The sequence below is a fragment of the Cuculus canorus genome, chromosome 17, assembly GCF_017976375.1.
Source record: "Cuculus canorus isolate bCucCan1 chromosome 17, bCucCan1.pri, whole genome shotgun sequence".
In the NCBI taxonomy this organism is placed as follows: domain Eukaryota; kingdom Metazoa; phylum Chordata; class Aves; order Cuculiformes; family Cuculidae; genus Cuculus; species Cuculus canorus.
The window spans coordinates 8,976,572-8,990,702 of record NC_071417.1 but is presented as its reverse complement, the minus strand read 5'-3'; the positions used below and the strand labels follow the sequence as shown (position 1 = coordinate 8,990,702).

The following is a 14,131-nucleotide window of genomic DNA, read 5'->3' as shown; positions in this document are numbered from 1 at the left end:
TCCCATGTAAATATGAAATATCTTCTAATTTATTGTGTTATATTTAAAGAGAAAAAAAAAAGTACATATTGCAAACACCAACCATACACTGAAATCCAGCTTAAGCTGTTTTTTGTGCACAAGTACAAAGTGGGAGGGAATGATTGTACAGGACAGATGAATTTGCTCCTATTGTCCATGAAACAGAACAACTCCATTAAGACTGGAAGGTTCCACCTACCCGTTGCTCAAAGGTAAGAGTGGAGCTTGGAGCCTCCTCTAAGGGCCCTAACCAGGTGATGGCCTGCAGGATGGGATCCAAAACCTGCCTTGTGGAAACAGAGGAGCAGCTGTCTCAGGGCCACAGCTATGCTGGTGGAGGTGGGATTAAACACCCTGTCAGGGAGCTGTATTGCCTCTGCTGTGCAGCCCACACTGTATTCCAAGCTGCAGATTGTAATCTGGCTTTTCTGCATCACGCCAGACAAAAATCTTGAACAGGTAAGATTTTACTCAGCTCTACTCTGCCATTCTGTCACTGTCACTGCCTTCTACAGAGTGCTGGAGAATTGAAGCAGACAGGTGTGCACTCCCTGCTAACACGAGGCAGTACCAGATAATCTAAAGAGCTGCTTGTGACCAGGACAGCTGCCCTGTCCCGTCTTCACCTGAAAGCTGTAGAGGCAAACCCATTTACAGTAAAAAGGCTCAAGAGCTGAGAGCATTTGTGCAATGGCATTAAGTCTCTCTCCACAGACCAAGGACAAGTGGCCAGTAGGTAAAGGTCTAACGCATGACAGCAGCACATCTTTACCACACAACTACAGCACGCAGAGGGTTAAGTCAGGAGCGCGTTAAGGCAGAGTCTGCCCAGAAATGCAATAGCAAAACTGAAACTTACTCCAACTCTCCTGGAGTGACTTGTAGACCAATACTTGTGTAAACCGCTGTACAAAGATTAAAAATAATCATCCCCTGGTTTATAAGAACTTAAGTTTGCAAAACCTGAAAAAGGAAATACTGAAGCCAGTTAAGAATCTATTTACAGCAAAGTTAATCACATAGGTGTGATTACCTGTCAGGTGCCAACATGTCCCCTCCCGGAGCTGAACCTACTCTCCCACCACAGGACGGAGCTGAGTTTTGGCTGAACAGCCAGTGCAGGGTGGCTGGAGTCTCCCCTACACCGTGTGGGGAGAGCGGGTCGTTCAGTGCAGGTGAGGATGAAGGTGGCCTGGCCTTCCTCTCACAGGAGAGAACAAGCTCACTAAGCAACAGAGTTTGCTCTGGGACTATCAGCATATTCTACAACAATAGGCTGATGTTTCCTTTCCACCTGCTGGTGACCAGCAGGAGCAGAGCGGGACCACTGGGACATGGGAATTAGACGGAGCGGCTTTACATAGCGCAGAGTCCGGACCCCTTTGAGGGCAGTGGGTGTGTTACAGACACTCAGAAACCCATAAACAGTGCAGTAACGTGCCTGTAGGTGTCAAAGTACAGGGTGCTGGAGAAACAGAACTATTTCGAGGACTTTCCTTCCATGCTCCCCAGCTTATCGCATCAGGAAGTTAAGGAGGGAGAGGCACTGGGTCCTTCACAACAATTTGCATTATGGACTTCCACAAATCCAAAGCGTTACAAACACATGTAAGTACAGCTTAAAATATAAGTCCAGAACTAGCAGGATGTAGCTATGGCTGCTGAACTAGAGCGTAACTGATGGGAGCCGTTTACTGATGAGCTTTGCTTATAAATCAGTGGCTGAAGAAGAAAGAGAGGAGACAGGAACAAGTTACAGGCAGAAAAGTCTTTGGTTACCGGAAAGATGACTTCAGCCTAACTTTGAAACCTTTATAGCTTGATGATCCAACACTAAGCAAAGACCCAATGCTTTATTTTAGCCTCTACAGACAAGCTAGAGCTGGTCTGGGATGTAACTGCTATTTGAGACAGAAGCATTTGAATAACGTAGCTGGTGAACCTGACACCACCTTTGGTTTTCAAAATGTTAACGTGCCATTAACAGCCCTGAGCAGGAATCCTCGCAGCAGGAAGCTGGGCAAAACCAAAGAACCACCTCACGGAGTAGGAGGAACGTGGAGCTGCTGTTCTGTATGAGGTGTTCAGACATTACGGCCAGTGCTAGATATTCCAGATGAAGGGTCAAAACAACTGCAGAACGGGCCAAAGTACTCTGGCATCCTCCAAGGTGCCAGCCTGACTGCAAGTTTAAGACTTCCTACATTGGGTTTCTCTCTCTCTCAAGATTTGTTACATTATCCATTACAGCTGTGGCTCTGTTCATTATCCTTGAGCATCCGGTCCTATTGAATAACAGACAATCTTCCACTCTAACTGTTATTTGACTCCACAATAGGCAACAAGAGACGAGGAGGTAGATAACATTCATTTATAATAGAAAAGTACTCTTAGAAAACTAGACTGCATAGGCCTTCTCTACACAACATTTCAGCTCTGCCCTTTCACACACAGCTGCTGCTTCTGAAAAGACTTGGAATATGCTCAGGATAGAGTCAAACAAGGAATAACTGCCTCTGTGCCACCCACTACTCCTCTTCCCCATGGTACTTGTGTTGCCCTCACTCAAAGCAAGACAATGCTTCTGTATCAGTTACAGAACTGAACTACAGTTGCTGGCTTCCTACCAGCACTAGGCTGGCATGGAGCGTTTCAATCTACGACGACTACTACTTTACCTGTAGGAAAGAAAGCACAACTTACTGACCTGCCATCTGAGGGAAATAAACTTCCTATCCGAGATCCAGAGTCAGGCAGAAGTTCTAAGCGCTAACTGGTAGCGACACCATCCTAAGGAAAAGCAATCATCACATACAATTTGCTCCTGATCTTCATTTTGGAGGAATTCTAAAATCTTCCACCTTTGAACTGCATGGATAAAGCAGGAGTGGGTCTCTACAGTTCAGTGCTGTAGAAGCCCCACCAAACCCTTCAGGGAGTGGGTCCTGAGAGCTGTAAGGAACCACAAGCAGCCACCCAGCAAGCTGAGCCCAAGCAGCTCTCCTTGCTCCCTCCCACCACTCCAAGAGGGCTCCCTCTGACCCCCAGCACTACAGGAATCTGGTCAGCACAAGTCACTTGTCCTAGAGTCACACCGAGACACTCCTGAGCTACCAAGCCTATCACCTACAGGCTTGGGAGCAAAGGAGCTCGGCGATACCTCTGGTGTGTTTGGATCACTGCATTTCTCCCACACTGGAATGCCTAGGAGGAAACAGGGACAAAGAGTGCCTGGAGAGAAGGTATAGGGCTGACTGACCTTTTGTTTGTTTGTTTGTTTGTTTTTTAAAGTGCAGGATAATTACTAAAGCCAAAGGAAGCCAGCCCTCTTCCTCTCTAGCCACAAAACCGCAAAGACGAGTGCTAAAAATTCAGGACATTTCTCCAGATGCTCAATAGGTCCTTACGGTGCGTGTCGTATGCCCAGTAACCTTATTTATTCTTGTCCTAGAACTACTACATTTAAATACCCCAAATAATCTAATTTGTTACAAAACGTAATGTACAGACTTTGCCGAACAGAAGTGAAACCACCTGGTCCCCTGCTGCAGGTAATTGATCAGCCGAAGGGCAGCGCCCTCTCAACAGAGCTGCGCAGTCTGCAGCTCTTGCTCAGCTCACTGATGCAGATGGGCCCTGTCATCTGGACGTTTAATATGGATTCTTCGCACGCGTTCAATGCGCTCTCGCTCCTCATCTTCTTCTAGGTGATGGGAGCGGCCAGCTGCCCCTCCTGTGGCTTCCAAGAGCGCATTGTCAGGTCCCCTCCCATCCTGGGACTCATACAGCAGAATGTTCAGTGTCTCCTCATAAATACGAGCTTCTGGGAACTCCACCTGCCCACACAAGAGAAACAAGGTCACTCTTGACCACTGTCAGCCACTGGTTACCTCACTTGTAATTCCCGATACCATTCTGGCTTTAAAATTTCTTAATCACACTCTAGCCACGGAAAATCTTGCCAGCAAAACTGTTTCTGTTCTATTATTTGCTTACAGCTTTTGAGACCCAGCAACCAGGCTTTTTTCCCCAGAGCTGACTGCCTGCAGGACAGACTCAGACAGATTTCTCTTGGGAAAGGTAAGAAAGCACGGGGAAGGCATGCCATCGCTCACCAGATCTGTCTTTACACAGGGACGTAAAACGAACTTGGTTAAGTGAGCAAATCTGTTTAAAAATAAACAACCGGGCTGAACTTGCATTATGGAACATCCCAACCGCCCTGTGTTAAGTGCCACAGCCAAGCCATCCCCGCCCTAACGAACAGACAAGATGAGCTGCTCTCACTTTCAACGGCATTGATTATTCTATAGAGATGCTAAACAATGAAAGAAGTGTTCAAAATGGAACAGATGTCAGGATGACACCCTGACAGCCGCTGGGCCTGTTGTCGGAGGCCTTCAGGGGTTTACTCCTACCTTTGTCTGTTTTTTCTCAGTAGCGTAAACAATGGAAGTGCAACAGACTTCGGCAATCTTCCGCCCCTGCCCGTAAAAAGACCAGCAGCAGATCTCATCTCCAATCACATCTTTTATAAAGAGCACTCTCCCATTGAACCTCAAGGACAGCTTATCGAACAGCTCAATGTTCTTCAGCATGTTGTCATCAGAGTTGCTGTGAGAGATGAAGGGAAGCAGCAGTCATGCAAGGGTAACTAAGACGGCACACGGAAGAGAAGGGGGGTTCAGGCAGTGAGCATTTGCAGGCCCGTACGCCCCATTTCCTTCGACTTACTGTGCTCTACCAAGGCAGTGTTTACAGCTGGCATCCAGGACTGCAGAGGGTAACTCATTTGACTAGTACAAGCAGGATAAACTGCTGCTGAAGAAGCAGTAATATGACATCAACAGCACTGCAAATAATATTGACCGAGGCCATCTCATTTGTGTATAGAATTCTATTTACCCAAATGAAACCATTCCTAAGCTCAAGCTCAGCACCAGCTGGATGGAAACAGCATTGTGTCATGAAACACATCCAGACATAAGCGAAGGGGAACAAGGTCCCAGACTGGATGATTTCACCACTTACTGACAACACTGCACCACGGAAGGCATCCAGTATTCAACTAATGTGCATTCCCATTGGGAATGCAGGCCAGCAGCTGGCCGGGAGTCTCTGCCAGCTGCACCTCAGTGTTAGAGGAACTCCTCTGGCAGCAGAACAGCATGCGCTTAGCCTTCCACTGATGACAGCAGGCTCCTTTCTGACTGAAGTCTGAAACTGATTGAGAAAAAGCTGAGTGTGTGCCAACACCAATCTGTCACTGGTTCCAAGTGAACAAAAAGCAAATGCTTTTCATGGATTTCAGTCTACGAAAAACTTAAGAGAAGTCCAAGCTGAAGTCATTTACCTGGTGTAGGAATATTTGTTGTTGCTCCTGTTATATAGCAACTTCACTGCTGGCTGTAAAAAACAAACCATGGATCAATTATGGGAAGTGCAGTAAGAGACCCCCGCAGCAGAGAAGCTGCAGCACAATGTGACACCATCAGGCCCAAGCTGTTGCTACTGTTGTTGCTGCAAAACTGTCATGCACAGGTTGGCAACGGGGCTGCAATCCCTTCTGACCCTTCTGTGACTCGATTGTGATCCGTTCTGACCTACTCTCTGCCTTTATGCCAAAGCTCATCCTGATCACCAACATCCTCCCCTCTACCTGCCACAGCGAGCAGGCTTCCAGAAACAGGAGTCATTGATCCACTTTAGCTAAAGAAAGCATCTGTCATTAATAATCAGAGTGGACAAATAAATGGGAAATCTAATAGTGCTGAGGATCTGCTTGATCCAACTGCTACTGCCTACACATAGAATGGTTTGGGTTGGAAGAGACCTCAAAGCCCAGTTCCAAACACCTGCCATTGGCAGGGACACCTCCCACTGGATCAGTTGCTCCAAGCCCCATCAAACCTGGCCTTGAACCCCTCCAGGGATGGGGCAGCCACCACTGCTCTGGGCAACCTGGGCCAGGGCCTCTCAACCTTCACAGCAAAACATTTCTTCCTAAGATCTCATCTAAATCTCCCCTCTTTCACCTTAAAACTGTTACCCCTCATCCAATTTCAGCACTCTCTGACAAAGAGCCCCTCGCCAGCTTCCCTGTAGGCCCCCTCTACTGGAAAGCTGCTCTAAGGTCTTCCTGGAAAACACCCTCTATTTCAATACTTTATTTAAAGAAGTACGTGGCCAGGCCCAGCCTGAGCAACATTTGGCTTTATTTCAGAAGAAATGTTTAGTCTGCTGCAGATTTTCAGTGCTTTCCAGCTCAGCAGTTGAAGTGCACGTATTTCAGGATAAGCCCGTTGTTAAAAACCAAAGATCACTTCCTAAGGAATACTTGGTCCAGGTCCCACACAAGCCTGGGACAGCAGGGCAGTGTCCCCCCACGCCACTGCCCAGCCCAGGCTCTCTCACCTTGTTAGAAGTGGCTATAAGTTTCTGCTCTTCTTTGGAAGACGTGATGACTGGTACCTTGCAGAAGGGTTCATATGCATCTTTGTTCTGCTGAAACAAGAATGAAACAGCAGCTGAATGTAAATAGGCCTTAAGGCACACTCATTTTAACTGGGAAGGTCCTGCATATTCCGCTGTGATCCAAGCACAGCGTGCAACCTGTCCCCCCTGCATGGCTGTTTCTGGTTCATGCTCTGAACCAGGCTGGCACTCCAGCTACCAGGCAGCATTCCTTTGGGACCACCCGAGACAGTCATTTCTACTCTCTCCTGCTCTGCAAACTCAGGCGCTGAATGTTATGAACCAATTTAAATTGGTTCATAATTGGTTCATAATTGGCAGGATCTGGCATGTGGCTTCAAACCTCAGCATATCAATGACACAAAGTATTTCAAATTCATTCCAGCCTCAAAAAGGCACCAAGTAGAGAGCAGCAGAGAATCTTGCTCTTGCCCACATACTGCTTCCCACCCAGCACAGCCTCCTCTTCTTGACCCCACACTGGAACCAGAGCGACCTGGCTCTTCCTTAGCTCTGCGACCTACCTGCAAGGCTGCCTGGCACTCATCCACCAGCCCCTGGACCAGGTAGTACTTTGCTTCAGCCAGCAACTCTTCTATCTCCCTGCGGCTCTCAGGGAGTGGCACTGCCCCATCGCGCAGGTAGTTCAGTATTGTCCCAAAATGTTTTCCACAGCGGTCGATCAGGATCCATCCTAGGGACAGAAGACAACCACAGTGCAGGAGAAGCAGAGACAAATGTGGCGAAAGGTGTTGATGCTGGCCTGGGACTGCTGCTACAAGCACGTTCCTGCCCAGAGAGATCAACTCCGGTTCGTTGCTTGAGCTGGCAATCAGAGGAGCAGAAAGCACAGGTAATTTATCGTCTCCTCCTGCGTTTCAAGTGCAGGGCAGGAAGCTCACTTGTTTCTCACAGTTCCCCAGTTACTGAAAAACGATTAACTGAAACAGAGGAATCAAATACTTCTCAAACTAACCAGCTTTGTTCTTCTACTCATGAAGCCCTCACACATCGTTATTTTCTCACCTTCTATCTTAGGGCCCTGTTACAGATACGTGTGGCCATTTCTTACCAACAGTTCACTAGGGCCAACCAGCCCTGACTGTCAAAAGGCTGTTGCACCTGAACACAATACAGGGACCCATTGTGATCCACCATTTCCAGCAGATGTGCAAAAAGGTCAGCAAAAGAAAGGCAGCACAGACATCAGCAGTGTCGTGGCAAACACCGTTTCAGTCTCTATGTTCCCGAAGTGAGTTCATATGGAAGAACAAAGTGGTTACGACCACTATGTCTTAAATTGCTGAAAGACATGATGCGACAGCATGTAACATACAGCCCCTACTCTGGAGCTCACCAGCGCTGCTATGTACTGACCACAGTGCAAAGAAAAGGAAGCTACAGCTGAAATGCTTTCTAAGGATCTGCACTTCACCTCTTGTTGCCGCTCTGTTGCCTGAATCAGGCTGGACCCTGAGAATTGTTAGGCAACGCTGAAGCTTGAGTTTCCATAAATGAACAGATGGCCACTCTTACAGGCTGCAGCTCAGGAATGCAGTGAGGAAACGCTTGTGGGGAAGGAGTCATATTTTGGACAAATAAGGAAAGTAGGTTAAAGCAGACCCTGTATGTTCTGCATGAATGGAATTACTAGTAAAGTCTGAACATTTGGTTCAATTTGGAAAGTGAACATAACCTTTTCATGCTGTTCTGTGGCAAACCGAGACACTCTCCAGCAGTTTACTACAGGCTTTCCATCTCCCTCGTTACCCTGCTGTCTAAATAAAACACAACGTGTGCTCACAATTGTAATTTTACAGACTGTAATAACAATCGAGAAAGCTGGAGGCAAGAGAACTGCAGACAGAGAAATCAAAGAACAAAAGACTGATCCAGGCTAATGAGCATAGGATACCTACCCAAGCAGAGCGGAAAAAAGCCCATTTGTCAGTGCAGGGGTACGTAAAGCAAGAGCTCCCATTTTAAAAAGAAGGAACACAATGGCAATAAACAAGGACATCCAAATTCCACAGAGGCAACTGTGACAGCATTTCTTAGAGTACACCAACACGTAGGGAGATGAAGGGCAGGCTGAGAGCAGAATCACGATGCTCTGAATTCTTTGTTATCATCTCTACTGTGATTAGGGAATGGCTGTAAAGATTCGCTGCAACTTTATGTTTATGGATGGTGAAACCAAAGCAGAAATTGCTCACTTTCATGCGGAGGAGGGATGAGAAAATATTTCAAGCCACATTGCAAAATACAAGTGACTGCTAAAACAGCTTTCAAAACCCCTTCTGTTTTAACCAAACAGCCAAGTGCGCAGCCAAAACGAGATGACTCACAGGAAAACGACCCTGCTGCCACTCAGTCACGGCTCTGCAGAGCCTAAGAAGTGGGTTTCAGCTAGAGTAATTTAAAGCCATTTTTTACTTGCAGTGTTACAAAAACACCCCATTATCTGCTTACTGAGGTAGGAATGTTTAGTAGTAGACAGCTACGTCGGACTTGATGATCTCAAAGGTCTTTTCCAACCAAACAATTCTATGAATAGATAAACATGAACTGCATGTACATGTAGTAGACTTTTAGGAAATGAATCTTTTGTTTTACAAGAAGTCTCAGGGAGGCTTCCAAAGGCTCAAACCAAACCAGACTGCATCTCTGACCAAGCCTTAAACAGATGAAATAGTAGCCTGGCACTGGAGACTGCCTGATGGTTGACAGTCGTCCTAGTAGTAGAATAAAAAGAAACCTTAATCGACTGGTTAACAGCAGTAGGGATTAGGGGGTGGGGGGAAACAGAGTGCCTAAAAGGAAATTGTAAACAGATGGATGCACCTGGAAAACTCACATCCTTCCATCTGCTCATTACCATAAAAATACCATTTTCAAAATATGCCGATTTGCTACAGCTCATGAACAATTTCTAAGCTGAAAATAATCATCTGCCACCCACCGCCAGAGAACTCTGGTCTTTCCTCCTGTCGCCCAGCAAGCAGCATGTTGCAATTGTTGAGCTTTGTGAAGGAGCTGGGGAGATGGCGCTGGGGTCAGAAGAATGCATTTGAACAAAAAGGAAGACCCCGTGTGACACATTCCACAGACTAAAATTTTCTATTCTTCCAGTTTCTCGGCAAGTCTGGCTTCTTGTTCTAAGAAACATTTTGGTTTGTGCTAAGTTTTGGGTGTGACCAATCAGCAGTATTTTGAAGAATTTCAGATAAAGAGAGTTTCCTTTAACAGCTCCAATGCCATTGTCCCAGCTTCCAGCATCACACCAGGCGAGGGGAGATAAAGCAAGAACCGCGACAATGGGAGTGTCTCAGTTACAACATACAGGAAGTATCAAATTCCTACTAAAACACAAACCAGCTAAATGGAACGATCCCACACAGACACTGTGGGAGCCACAGCAAAGCAGACTGGCCATTTTATGTCTCAAGCACAACATTTTAGCAGATTAAACCCCAGTTACCCTTATTTTAGGAGTAAGATTGGCAGCTGCTCGCCAGCAAAATGCACTTGCATGTACATGGACTCCAAGCCTTGGGAACACGATGTATCCACGCTCCTACGGAACCTGCCCAGGATGCTCGGAGGAAGCGCTGAGGCCACTCCAGAGTGAACTTCAAAAATTAATTTTTGGCATTTCTGATCTATCTCCAAACTGAAGGACTTGCGAAGTTTCGCATTATGAAATCTTGTGAAACACAAAGCAGCTTTAGGGAGGGACGGGAGGAAACTTTTGGAATTGCCTGAGGTTTAGTAGCAAGGGGAGAGGTCTTCAACAAGCGAGTTCATGACCCTTCCTCCAGAACCCCCCCTCCACCCCTTCTGAGGTGCTGATTCCCACCTGACACAGGGTTTGTTTCCCAACTTGACCACCGGGCTGACTTTTTTACGCAACCTGCACAGACTCACAAGGCAGCCCAGAGACTCTGAGTCCACAAATGACAGCACCAATGTTAATTCTTCATAGCAGCCGAAATTTGCAGAAGGCAGGGTGTAACACCTAGAACAATGCAGCTTCTTTTCCCCAGCTTAAATACAAGGACTTCTAGCAAAACCAGGAATATTCAGATAATTAGGTGGAGATTTTTTACAATATTTACCTCCAAATCCACTTCCTCCTATCACAAGAACCCTACTAAATCCATACCTCCTTCCACATGGCCTCCAAGTACAGACTATTCCAGAGCACTCAAAACTAAGTCCGATTTATCTAACCACATACCACATTTCCTATGCTTTCAGCAATGTCATAGAGAAATTTCAAGTAATTAACTAGTCACGAGCAAGGTGTTTTGAACCTTTAGGCTTAGTGGCATGGTAGCTATTATTAAAGATAAAGCAACAAAGTCCATTTATGGGCAAAAGATCAGTGTATAAGTAAAATGCTGTACTTACAGTTAACCCTGCGGCACTCCCACAGCATGAGAATGCTGCTACAAAACTATGCTAACAGTTGCAGTTATCACAAACACAGTTTAGTTATATTACTAATTTAGACATTAATGTCTTAAAGAATCTCAGCAGAAGGTAAGATCAACATAAAATCACTTCCTGGTAAGGAAGTGAAGTATTTGAGCACTGATCCTTTAGAAGACCATAGTTTGTAATCCTTTCCAGACACATTTAATGGGGGAAGACCCATTTGCTAGCTCTCTCCTTTTATTGTCAGGAATAATAGAGCAAATTTCCTACAATTATTACAGCTGGTTTGTATCAGCACTGCCAACAATCAATTCTTTCACAATAGTTTCATTTTTTAAAAACATCAGCTTTTAGCTCATAACATGAATCTTGAGAGCGAATTCTATACTTCTATTTGAGGTAAGGAAACAAGATGAGGGAACGGCCTTCTGAGCTTCAAAGTGAATTCGCAAGTCCTGACTCATGGCTTCTCAATCACTATCCCCACCATTTTGCATGTGCTTAAGAGCTGTAGCATTAGTATTTCAAAACAAAAAGATGGGCTGTGCTGTCTGAAACAGGAGTCTCAGGACTTCTTACTGCCTTTTTGTTGTTCAGACAAATATTAAGTCATCTGTGACTTTTGTTCCACACCTTTTCTCAGCTGTATAAGCTACAAGCTTTAACACTAATAAAATGTAGAAGTATCTGGGCTTATCATAGAACTGTTTGGTTGGAAAAGACCTTTGAAATCATCGAGTACGATTCCAAGTTCCTCTCTGCTCTCTAAAATTTTAACCCAGCCCTTTCAACCTGTTTCGACTGAAGAGGAAGGCAGCTGGTGTGAGGGACACGGAGCAGCTCCTTACCTTCACTGTCCGTGAGCACTTCCATTCGGCCACTGAACATGGCCTTGAGCATGGTGTCCTGCTTGGTCAGGGTCTGCATGGTGGTGTAGTAGAGGGCTCCGCCAATGTTCAGCTTGACATACTTGGAGCTCGGACTCGTCCCTTTGAAGGAGGTGGTGCGAGTCGCAGCCGCTGGCACCGCTGAGCTCACCACACTTTCTCCCGACATCTCTTCCTGCAAGCAAGGAGTTACTGGTTAGACTTGCCCTTTGCGAGACACACAGCTCTGTGTTACTGCTGGTTATTTTATATAGAAGTAGTCATGGATCCGCTGGGCACCATCAGCCTCTGCTCCTCTCTGCGTCTTTCCAAAGTTCTCAAATGTTTTAGACATTTAATTTCATCTTCTTTCTGACAGGGACATAAACCAACCAAAGAATGCGAAACAGCTCAGCCAGTGAGGAACGCCGTGAAAGCTGAGCAGCATTTTACACTATAAAAGCCAGTACTTTCCCACAAAACCTGCGTTCATTTCTTTCACAACTTCCAAAGCTTAATCTCTTACATCACGGGTAAACTGGCATGTAACTGGGCAATTCTCAGTACAAAGAGCCTGAGCAAATGATCCCTGGATCTTAAAACACAAATTATCCACAAATTTTCTTGAGCCTTTTGCTCCTTAAAGCACATGAGGCTCTACAGAGAGCACTTACCAGCCTCCCACTCTCTTCCCTGACCTCCTAGGTTTCTCAGCACACCAGAACCCCATGCCCAACACCCTCTACTCCCCCTGCCCACAGCCCCCAGACAAACTGGACTCCAATCAGCTAACGAGGTCACACGCTCCAGCAGCAACATGTTAGCTTAGCCCGGCAAATGCTCCAAGAGCTGCTAACAGTAAATCCCTAATCAAGTTGCATCTCTGCGTTAACTGGTTTGCCTCATGACGTGACAGGATGGAGCGATTAACGCCCTGCCATCCCAGGCAGACCCAGGCCCCACAGCTTCCAGAGCTCGCTGGCCGACTCCTGCTGCGAGGGATTTTTGCCCTGCCGTCATGAAAACCAGAACTATCAGACAGCAAATACTAACGGTAGTTCAGAAATGCAGTTACAGGTACAGAATGTGATGACGATCTAGAAGCACAATGGTTCTTTTCCAGGTCCCCCCACCCCAAATCCCACCTCACATCAACTCCTGCATCTCCCTGATTCCACCCCACACCCCCTTTCACCCCAATCTCCCCTAAATACCCCCTCACCCCAATTCCCCCACCCCACATCAATTCCTGCCTCCTCACCCCAAATGCCCCTTCATCCCAATTCTCTTCACACTAATAGCCCCCATTCCAAATCCCACCTCACATCAACTCCTGCCTCTCCCCAATTCCCCCCCATCCCAATCCCACCCCATACCCCCTGACTCCAATCCCCCTCATCCTAAATTCTACCTCACATCAATGCCTTCCTCACCTCAATTTCTCCCAATCCCCCCATCCCAAATCCCATCTCGCATCAATTCCTCCCTCACACCATATGGTCCCCTCACCCCCTTCATCCCAATCCCCCCCCAAAACACCCCCCCACCCCACATCAATTCCTGCCTCTCCCCAATTCCCCTCCACATCGCCCCTCATCCCAATTCCATTCCATATCTCCCCTGACCACAATGTCCCCACTCCAAATCCTACCTCAAATCAATTCCTTCCTCACCCCAAAGCCCTCCACCCCCCAACTCCCTCTCACCCCAATCCCCCCATCCCAAATGCCACCTCACATCAATTCTTCCCTCACCCCACATCCCCCCTCACCCCAAATCCCACCTCACGTCACCTCCTCCCTCTCCCCAATCCCCCCCAATTCCTTGCCTCATCCCAAATCTCACCTCACATCAATCCCTGCCTCTCCCCCAGCCCCCTCCTCTGCTCACCCTAATTGTCCTCCTCCCAAATCAAATACTATATCAATCCCTGCTTCACCTCCAAATTCCACCTCACCCCAATTCCCCCCACCCCAAATCTCACATCAATTCCCGACTCCCCCCAATCCCCCTCACCCCAATTCCTGCCTCATCCCCCAAATCCCTCCTCAGCCCCCTGTCGCCGCTCCCCACTCACCATGAACGGCGCCGCGCAGCCCCACGGACCGAGCGAGCGGGAGCGCCGGGGCGGGGGCACTTCCGGCCCCCGCAGCGTCACTTCCGGCGCGGCTCGCGCGCCACACAAAACTCCTTCCGGCGCTGACAAACACTTAGGGTGCCGTCGCGGAGCTGCTGCTCTCCGGTCTGGTTCGCTTCGCTTCGGTTCGGCCTAGGTCTGCTTTCGCGGTGGCAGCGGGGCCCCGCGCCGCCCGTCTGCCCCGCGCTGAGCC

At 47.4% G+C, this 14,131-nt stretch overlaps 1 protein-coding gene across 2 annotated transcripts; it reads right to left on the bottom strand.

The window, feature by feature from the left end:
• Positions 1–7: 7 nt before the first annotated feature.
• KCTD10 (potassium channel tetramerization domain containing 10) lies at positions 8–14,015 on the bottom strand. Of its 2 annotated transcripts, none has more exons than XM_009560471.2 (7): positions 13,879–14,015; positions 11,784–11,997; positions 7,020–7,189; positions 6,436–6,522; positions 5,375–5,427; positions 4,440–4,635; positions 8–3,857 (listed from the first exon to the last, which is right to left on the bottom strand). In XM_009560471.2, the coding sequence occupies exons 1-7, from the start codon at positions 13,879–13,881 to the stop codon at positions 3,639–3,641; spliced, it is 942 nt and encodes a 313-aa protein (XP_009558766.1). In that variant the 5' UTR covers positions 13,882–14,015; the 3' UTR covers positions 8–3,638. The 2 variants fall into 2 exon arrangements, with proteins under 2 accessions (XP_009558766.1, XP_053938086.1); XM_054082111.1 differs by having other exon boundaries at positions 6,436–6,525; positions 13,879–14,003.
• Positions 14,016–14,131: the final 116 nt, after the last annotated feature.

Coding starts and splice junctions, on each gene's coding strand:
- KCTD10 (XM_054082111.1), bottom strand. Junction 5,428..6,435: donor TTATAGCCACTTCTAACAAG/GTGAGAGAGCCT, acceptor TGTTTTTTACAG/CCAGCAGTGAAGTTGCTATA. Junction 3,858..4,439: donor CTGAGAAAAAACAGACAAAG/GTAGGAGTAAAC, acceptor TTGTGTGGGCAG/GTGGAGTTCCCAGAAGCTCG.